General features: G+C 48.7%; 1 protein-coding gene across 1 annotated transcript; it reads right to left on the bottom strand.

Moving 5' to 3' along the window:
- Positions 1 to 703: 703 nt before the first annotated feature.
- On the bottom strand, positions 704 to 8,622 carry LOC120404436 (pepsin A-like). The gene is made up of 9 exons (XM_039536984.1): positions 8,567 to 8,622; positions 6,321 to 6,477; positions 5,673 to 5,790; positions 4,222 to 4,340; positions 3,719 to 3,918; positions 2,787 to 2,903; positions 2,080 to 2,221; positions 1,855 to 1,947; positions 704 to 875 (listed from the first exon to the last, which is right to left on the bottom strand). Exons 1-9 carry the CDS (start codon positions 8,620 to 8,622, stop codon positions 738 to 740), a joined length of 1,140 nt encoding a protein of 379 aa, XP_039392918.1. The 3' UTR covers positions 704 to 737.
- Between the last annotated feature and the right edge of the window lie 864 nt (positions 8,623 to 9,486).

The following is a 9,486-nucleotide window of genomic DNA, read 5'->3' as shown; positions in this document are numbered from 1 at the left end:
GAGTAAACCAATCCTCACCCAAAACAGCACAGCCCAAACAACAGCCCATGTGCTGATTGAGCCAGTAATAACCAGGTGGGTTATTCCAAAAAAAATTGATTTGGACCAAGGACCCCATTTCATCAAGAATATAACTAACAGGCTTTATCAAGCCATTCAAATTAAGCAGAAATTGCATATAGCAGGACACTGCCAAGTTCAGGCCAGTTAGAACGGGCTAATCGCACTCTTAAAACAGCTTTTAAAATAATAGTAAAACTGCAGAGTAAAGATTGGGATCAGCGACTACCATTTATTCTTATGGTCATAATGGACTCTGTGGTCTCTCATGGAGTTATCCCATTCAAGGCAACCCCTGGAAAAGACATGTGCCTTTCAGAACAATGGTGGGTAGATGGGGCACTGCTAATAAACTGCAACCCCGGATACTTACAGACCAGTGGATGCAACAGCTGTTAAAAGTTGTTCCTAGTACTCATAGGCAGGTAGCTGTGGCCCTAACAGCCAATGTTCAAAAAATGAATAAAAGATGGGTCCAATCCTAAACCTCATCAAAAAGAAACAATTCACTCAAATGCTCTTATATTCCTTTATTCTACTGGGGGTAAGATTACAGGATATCGGGTGAGTGTGGGGTGGGGGGGTCACTAGATCGATACGCGGTGTTGGGACTCTAGAGGAACGGAGACTCTCCGGGGTCAGTGTTCCATGCGAGTGTCCCAGGGATGGCGCTGTGTTCATGCCACAGAGGCCAGGGCCACCTGGTTGTTGGCCCTGTCGAAGACAACGTAGTACTGGCGGATGAAGACGTCTCCGAGGATCCAGAGCCCTCCGACGTCGATGCTTTCAAAGCCGGAGGTACAAGAGCCTGACTCCTGCACAGGGGAAAAGGGGACATGGTAATTATTGGGCTGGAACTTCAGTAAATTATCATCCTGTAGGGCTAGCTGGTGTCTGTTACCATCTTGGGCTGGGATCTCAGAGCTCTCAAACCAAGTAGCATTGGGCTTGGTAGGGCTTAAATAGGAGACCTCTATGGGCTGCAGGGAGTGACACTGGTGAGTTGGGCCCCAATTTTTGGTGCTACTTAGATGCCTAACTTCCAGTGAGCTAACGTTGTGGATCTGGGTCTCAGAACAGGCTCAGTGCCTAAGCCTGAGCCTAAGGGGTGCAGTCTGACAACTGGGAAGAGAAGCAAGGTCCTGACCACTTCTGTTCATGACACATCGCTTGGGGAGGCAAAGTGTGCTCTCTCCAGGCTCCTGGCCAGATTCCAAAGGGAGCGATTACATTCTGCCACCAGATATCCTGTTGTGATTATAAGTGGATTTGGGTTTTCCCACTTCCTGCTACCAGCTGGTGTTGCTGTGTGCTGTTAAGGCAGCTTGCCTGTTCCTCCCCAGATGGGAGCAAACTTTTATCACGGGGGAGGAAAACTCCTTCCTGATGCCCAGATGCCCAGGCCCTGGACCGCGAGGCAGTGATCTCTCTTGATCTCACCTCCTAGCTCGGGTAGCTGCTCATATAATTCTCTCCTCACCCAGAAAAGCTCCCGCCCTGGTGATTTCCTGCGGTGGTGAGTTCTACAGGCTGCCTCGCTGCTCTTCCGGTATGTCACTTTCACTGTGGGCCTGCCTTAATCTCAAACATGCCTCCCCCGGACCCGTTTGGGGGAAGAGCTCTCTGCCGCTCCACTCTCATACTGGGGACAGACTCTGAGCTGCGTCTCAGTGATGCTCCTGCAGGCTCATGCCGGCTGTGCAAGGGAATGTTGCCAGCACACTCAGTGCAATGGCTTCAGGCACAAGTCCTCGCTAAGAGGCCCCAAGGCGGCTTTCTGAACAGGACACTCACATCAATGATGTAGGCACTGGCGGGCACAGGGAACTCGATGCCGTTGATGGTGAAGACGATGTTGGGCAGGCTGCTCATGGCACTGCAGCTGATCTGCAGGGAGGAAGGCAACACATGGAGAAAAGGTTAGACATGTCTTGGGCAGTAGGTTCCCCAATGAGAGAGATGGAGCATCACATCTGTGTGTAGCAGACACGTCTAGAAGTGTCTATCCCTGATACCTGCCCTTACCGTGCCATCGCTGGCACCAATGTAGGAGTTGATGTTGGAGATGCCAGTAGAGGGCCCAGCCAGCAGAGAAGTGCCAGTGTCAATGATAGCCTGGCAGCCACCAGAGCAAGCGATGGTCTCTCCGTTCATGGTGACACTGCAAGAGAGAGAGAGTCAGGGGAACATCCCCAGGAACACTTCCAATCTCATTCCCACTCAGCCCACGAGCCAGCAGTGAGATGCCTGTAGGGTGTCTTGCTGACTGCCAGAAACTTTCCCCTGATGTTTCAGCCTTCACCTCTCCTTCCATGGCTGTTGCCCATCACTCCTCATCCTACAACCTTCTGGGACTGGGACCGATCTACCCTGGGGGTCACAAACAGCCGTCAAGGGATCATGACCACCCTGCCCTTTACTTTATTGCTAAACAGAGGAGAGAGGGGTCCTGGCAAAGGGGATGCGGGGGGTGGGGAGGTTGCTGCCCTTACCCTGCCCCCCCTACTAGTGGCAGACACAGGTCATCGCTGGGTCCTGGTATGGGTGAGATGGAGATCCACTCATCTAACTGCCTCACTGGTGAGCCCCTTTCCTATAACTCCTCCTTGTCTCTCATCTTGTCTAGACTCTAAGCTGAGCTTCCCCCGTCTCCCACATGCATCTCCTTTTGCCTGTCTTTTCAAAGTAACATTTTCAAAGGGGAAAGGCCAAGGGGTGGGTGATACCTGTCCATGGTGATTTCCCAGTAAGTCTCAGAGTAGAGAGGGATCCAGTTCAGGCTCCCAGAGTAGTAAGATGAGTCGATGCCGCCGAACATCACAAAGCTCCCTGTCTGTTCATTGCTGGAGAAGGGAGAGAGGAGAGTCAAGGAGGATGTATGAATGGTCGGCTCAGGAGACAATAGCAAATGCTCCAGCTGTTAGAGAAGGAGCACAGCTGGGGAGTGCTGGGGTAGAGTCAGAGCTGGGCACATCAGCATCTAGTAGCAGAGATAGGATAGGATGGTTGGATGAGAGGCGCACCTCACCCCCTGCTTTGATATCACTTTGGGCTTTCTCTTCCTAGATCTCAAAAGCTAAGCACATTTGAGCCTGGCCAATCTGTGGATGGGAGACCACCAAGCAAAGGCCCAGGTGTTTGAGGCAGTGGTGTCAGTCACTCAGTAGGTGCTCCTCTTCCCTCAGAGTCAGTACTGAGCAGATGGTTCAGCCTGGTGCTAGAAGGTGATGAGCCAGGGTATCATCTGGGTGACATGTTAGGGGGAACTCTTCTCCCAGGAGTCAGTTTAATACCAATGCCCTAGTGTTTATTTCTGCTCCCACTAGTATAGAACAGTGGCCATGTTCAACCCCAGAGGTGGCGGCTTTGGGGGAATTCTGATGCAAAGGTTGCAGGGATCACTCATTATGAGAGGTGCTATAGGAACATGAATCTCATGGGGAGGGATTGCTCAGTGGTTTGAGCATTGGCCTACTAAACCCAGGGTTGTGACTTCAATCCTTGAGGGGGCCATTTAGGGAAAGGGGTACAAATCTGTCTGGGGATTGGTTCTGCTTTGAGCAGGGGGTTGGACTAGATGACGTCCTCAGGTCCCTTCCAACCCTGATAGTCTATGAATCTCACTGCAGCAGATGGGCTGTTTCCAGCCCTGACTTACGAGCTCAGGTAGACGGAGAAGAGGTCCTGGGAAACCAAACCCTCATTCATCATGTTGTCAAAGACGGGGGTGGCTCCAGAAGAGGCGATACTGGGGAAGGCCAGACCCAGGATCCCGTCAAAGGGGGCGTAGTAAAAGGTGGAGCCGGGCTCAGTTTCACTCAGACCAAAGATCTGGTTGGTGTCCACAATGCCTCCAACCTTGGGAGAGAGATGGGGACAATCAGACACACCCTGCACCCTGGGAGAAACTGCCAAGTCTACCACAGGGTCCTGATGGCCTGGGAAGTTCTCAGAGGCTGGCGTGCCCTGCACTGTGGTCTCTCCCCCATATGAGAATATTCTGTGAATGGTCTCCTTGCCTCTTTTCTTCTCTTTTTCTATCCTCCCTCTCCCAGTTCACACACATACTCTGCTTTAGCTTCCCAGATGTGTCCTGTCCTTCTAACTCCTAATCTTTCACCATGTCTGCTCCAGGGGCTTTGATCCTTTCTTGTGATTTACCCGGACGGTGTCATAGCCCAGGATTCCAGTCATGCTGCCGGTGCCATACTGGATGGAGAGGCTCTGGCTGGTGGCCTCGTAGGTGGAGGAGTCTGATGGAGTGAATTTGTTGTGGTTTGCTGCAAGTACAGAAGAGTCAGATGGTCACAGACTGACACTTGTAACTCTCCCCATGTGTTGTGTGGAGAGCCTGGGTGACTAGTGCGACAGTGAATTCCTTGGTGGGACCAGGGTGCCTAAGAGTCACACACTGCAGTGCTCAGCATTGCCACACCTGAGTGCCTTTGTGGATCTAGCTTCTTGTCTTACTAGGGCCTGTTCCACTTCTGACACTGTGTAGTATGTGGAGGGACAATGGAGGGAGACCTGCTGCTCTCTGGCTTTCTGAGTGAATAAAAATTGATGATAAAAAGGAAATCAGATTTTCTAAAATGTCAGTATATTTTTCTTTTTTAAAATAAACCTATTTAAAGTTAACTTTGAAATTCTGACAACATATGGTAAGGCCTAAAGTTACTAAAATCTACTAAAATCATTTAAATTCAATACAAAGGTTATTATTAAGCAGTGGCTTTAAAGAAAGTCAACAGAACAGGAAGATTTCACTGACTCTGCACCTGGAACCAGAGTTTCCTTTTGGTTTAGTACTAAACGAGCTTTTTAGATAGCAGTAGCCTCTTCTGCAGGTGCAGAGAGAATTCTTTCTTCAAGTCAGTTTATTAACTGGTTCAGTTCATGGACTAGTTCATTCCAACTTAAGAAACTGACTGGGAATTGAAAAAGTGGGAACACTGGTTTTCCTCTTCCAATCTTGGACTAAAAGCTAGGTTAGAGAGGATGAGCTCTACAAGTTTTAAAATCTTGAAGAACATGCTGGTCAGAAACAAGAGTTCAGTTCACTGACTACAGATAGCACTTCCTTTGTTTCATAAATCAATTAGTTTGAAATGCAAAATGTTTGGAAAAAATTTCTTTCTTGTATATACAGCCCACTGAAAGGTGTTTTAACTAATTTCTTTTAAAAGTTGGATTTTGAATTTTAAAGTGAATTCCAATTTCCATCCAAATTGAGTCTGATACAAACCAAAAATTAATCATTATGCAGTTAATAAGAAACGCCTCCTTCACCATTTTCTAAAATAACTAAGAAATGAACAAAGTAAGAATTTGAATAAGTGTATCTAAAGCTATGTTAATTGCTTAAATATATGTGTATTGACATAGAGTTAGCCCCTGATTTCCTAAAGGAAGTACCAAATAGAATGTAAATCTATAGTTGCAAGTCAACCTGTTTATAGTGGTAACAAACCAGTGAGAATCAACTTCCTTTAGAAAAATAATTAAAATCAATTATTTCACTTAAGGTTCCTCCTTGCTAATGTAAATCTCTATGATTTCAGTCAACCCGCCCAGTTGGAATGTCAAGGCAAGAGACGTTGCAGGTGACTTACAGCAGGCTGTGCTGGAGCAGTACACGGAGGGCACCCACAGGTTGGAGGAACCGGTGTCGAAAATGACAGTGAAATCCTGAGCGGGCGTACCAATTGAGATGGTTCCATAATAATCAACCTGTCAAAGCAGGACAAAAAACAATGGAAAAAGAGGAAACCCTTGCCATCCAAGGGCTAGAGCATTACCTGGGGTAAACCGGCGTAGCTCCACCAGCTGAGGGTCTGGGCTACAGTGTTCTTGCTAAAGACTCAGCCTGAGCTGGTGTTTCTCTGCCATCACTTTGCCCAGCATGGCTCCTAGCAACTCCTGGCGTCCAATAGCCACAGGCCATCAAATGCACACAATCATTAAGCCTCAGACTCCTGAATCTCAGCGTGTGGAAGAGCACGATTGGAAGAAGGCAGCCAGCAGACCCTGGGAGTGCTATTCCCAAAGCTCTTCTTAATGCCATCCAATGACAGTTGGGGGCTGGGTGGCCCAGCACAGGTTCTTGGCTGAAGCAAGATGGGAGCTTGGTTGGAAGCACATGGGTGGGGGAGCGGGGTTGAGGCCCTTTTGGGAGGAGGAGAGATCAGCTGTTGGCAGAGGAGTGGGATGCTTTGATGAGGAGAGGAAGGCTACAAGACCTGCTCTCCTGCCATACTCACGTCCATGTAGTTTGTTAGGGGCTCGCTGGCAGCCTCGTTGGCCAGGCCGGGGAAGTACTTGGAGGCCAGGTTGCGAGGGTGTTTCTTCAGGAAATCCTCCAGCAAGCCATGGTCCTTAAGGTTCTGCCTCAGGGATTTCCCCTTCTTCAGGGGGACCCTAATCAACAAGGGTAGGGAGAGATACTGCTCAATAACAAATAAACAATAGACAAGCCTTTTGTTCAGAGCCTACAGTGCAATCCAGCTTTTACATTGCACTGAAACCGCTTATTACACTAGGATTATCAAAACAGTGTAAAGGAGTTGGGTGCCCAGTGCACTGCAAGTCAATGAGAGTTGGGCACATAATTCCTGTAGGACTCTTGGAAAATCCCAGCCTATATGTACTAGAAGAGAGACGGCTCAACGTTCTGGGTGCTGTACTGTCTGTCCCTGCCCTGTAGAGGTTACTGTTGAAATAGACAAGATGGACAAAGGAAGTATTAGCTGCCACCTTGACTCGGTCAACCATGCCATTCTGTTTGAAATCACGTTCTCGCTTGGCTTCCACGTCTCTCCTTTCATGGTTCTCCTCGTACATCTGTAATCACTCCTTTGATGCCTTCAGAGGATCGGCTCTCCAACATTCTGTGGGAGTCCCACAGGACTCTGTCCTTGGGCCCCTTCTATTCTCCTTCTACCCCTTATCTCTGTGTAATCTCATCCACAAACACAAATTCCACTACAACCTCTATACTGATGACTCCCAGATCTGCCTCCCTCTTCCAGACCTGTCTCCTTCTGTCCAAACGGAAATCTTGACCTTCTAGGCCTGGCTTGATGGGAGTAATTGAACGCGGGGGAGGCCTCTTTTTAGGAGGCAGGATTAGTAAGGTACTGTGAATAGATCAGCAGGCTGAACGCAGAATGTCTGTGCTAACCAGGACAGGTAAGTGCTTGGTAAGCCAAGAGAGAGAATGGCTGAACTAGCCAAGATAAGGCAGAGAACATCAAGGGAATCATTTACAAAGGACAGAATAACAGTGGACGAGATAAGACGGGAATATAAAGATGAGTAAGTCACACATGGCGTGGATAGAGGATGCTGTACAGTGATTGGTTCCTACAAAGAAAGCCAATCCCAAAACATGTGAAACAACTTTTCTCTAGCTCCTCACATCCAGGCTATGTCGAAATCTTGCAAAATCTTCTTGCATAAACTCCATGAGATGCAGTCTTTCCTATCCCTTCACACAGCTATAGCTCTCGTCCCAGCTCTCCTCCTTTCACGTCTCAATTGCTGCAACGTTCGTCTCCCTGTCCTTGACAAATGCCATTTTGCCCCATTCATATCCATTCAGAACATTGCTGCAAAGATAATCTTCCTAACAAGTCACTTTGAACATGGCACTCCTCTCTTTGGGTCCCTCCACTGGCTCCCCCTGCTCTATGATATCAGACCTAAGCTGCTTGTCTTCACTTCCAAGGCCCTTCAACTCAATCCCACCCTCCCTTTCATTGGCTATCAAGCTATTGATGCCCATCTCCCATTGGCCCATGATGCCAGCTTCTACAGCCAACTTGGTAAATTTCCAATCAAGCACCTTCATGCTTTCTCCCACCTGCCCCCTATGGTTGGGAGGTCCTCCCCATAAACATCTGCAAAGCTACCTCACTGTCCTCCTTCAAATCCCTCCTTAGAAACTCTCCTTTGTCGTCGTGCCTATAAAAAAACCGTAACAACAATTTGGTTGCTGGTGTGCAGAGACCACTGTCCATCAAGCTGACTGATTGTTTAGTTGTAGTCCCCTCTCTGTCTGCATATCTCTGTTGTCTCTTATGTCTAACTGAAGTAGTTATCTACTTAGGGAAGGGACAGTCTTCCAGTGCCTAGCGCAATGGAGTTCTGGTCCATGACTTATGGGTCCTAGATGTTACAAATAATAAACCCTAATATTATCACAGAGAACTGATCCCCGGAGAGAGACTCCATCACTTGCCCATGGTCACAGAGGGAGTCTGTGGTAGAGCCAGGCATTAACCCAGATCTCTCAAGTGCCACCCCAGTGCCTTAACCACAAGACCTTCCTTCCTCATTCCTCAGCTACAACACAAAGCTAAGGGGCTCTTCCCAGCTGCTGCCTATGCATGAATGAAGAGTAGAGAAGAGAATGAGAGAGGTGCAGACACTCCCCTTGATAATCACACATTGCTCTATAGTAAGCCAAGTTCAGCAGCCCAAAGTGGTGTGTTCCCCCAGTACTCACTTGGTCACCCGGCACTGAGAGAGCGCCACCAAACTCAGGAGCAGAAGCCACTTCATGATGTTTTCTGACACGCAAGCCAGTGGTGATGAGTGGTGAATGTAGAGAATTGCCTGGGTGCTGCTTCTTATAAACACACATCCCAGAGCTTTCCTTATCGCATTAATAGCCCTGATAAGGAAAGTAAACCTTCCCGATAAGATCTTCCAAAATGTCCTTAAATGACATTTTGGAGAACACTCAAAGTCCATAGCTTTCCACCTTCACTTGGCTGTGACCTGAAAATGGGGCATCGTCTAGAGGGAAGGTGTGAGAGTTCAGGGACGTCTAAGCTTTGAAGAGCAATGCCCGGGGACTGCTTTAAAGAATGGGACAGGAGGCACAGAAGAACTGGAATGGGATACGGAGAGATTCACTAATTGGTTCATCATTCCAGTCTAGCCCCGTGCTGGGAGAGCAGGTACCTCAATGGGATTGGAGCCTTCCACATCTTGGGCACCACTTGCAATACAGCCACAGAATCACAGAAGTGTATGACTGGAAGGGAACTCAACAGGTCATTTAGTCCAGTCCCCTGCACTCGAGGCAGCCATGCAGTGGGGAATTAGAGCTTTACACCTCTAGGTCATTGGTAAGGATACAATTCTGTCACAGAGTTCACAGATTCCATGACTTCTTCCAGTGCAGGGCTGGAGCAGCTATCAGCCCCAGGCCATCAGAGCAGCAGCCTCAGGGCTAAGCAGTGAATGGAGTTGGCTCAGCCCCCTTGGGGCTGGAGCAGCTGCAGTCAGCCCCTGCCACAGGAGCAGCAGCAGGGCTGGAGGTGCTGCTGGAGGTCAGCCCCTGGCAGCACTCTCACTGTTAAAAACAATCCCACTCGCCACCCAAGTGCCTACCCTCCCCGCCCCCGGCAGGGCTCAGAG

Source organism: Mauremys reevesii, linkage group 4 (assembly GCF_016161935.1).
Source record: "Mauremys reevesii isolate NIE-2019 linkage group 4, ASM1616193v1, whole genome shotgun sequence".
NCBI classification, from domain to species: domain Eukaryota; kingdom Metazoa; phylum Chordata; order Testudines; family Geoemydidae; genus Mauremys; species Mauremys reevesii.
Note: the sequence above shows the minus strand (reverse complement) of the source record. Positions and strands in the feature narration are given on the sequence as shown.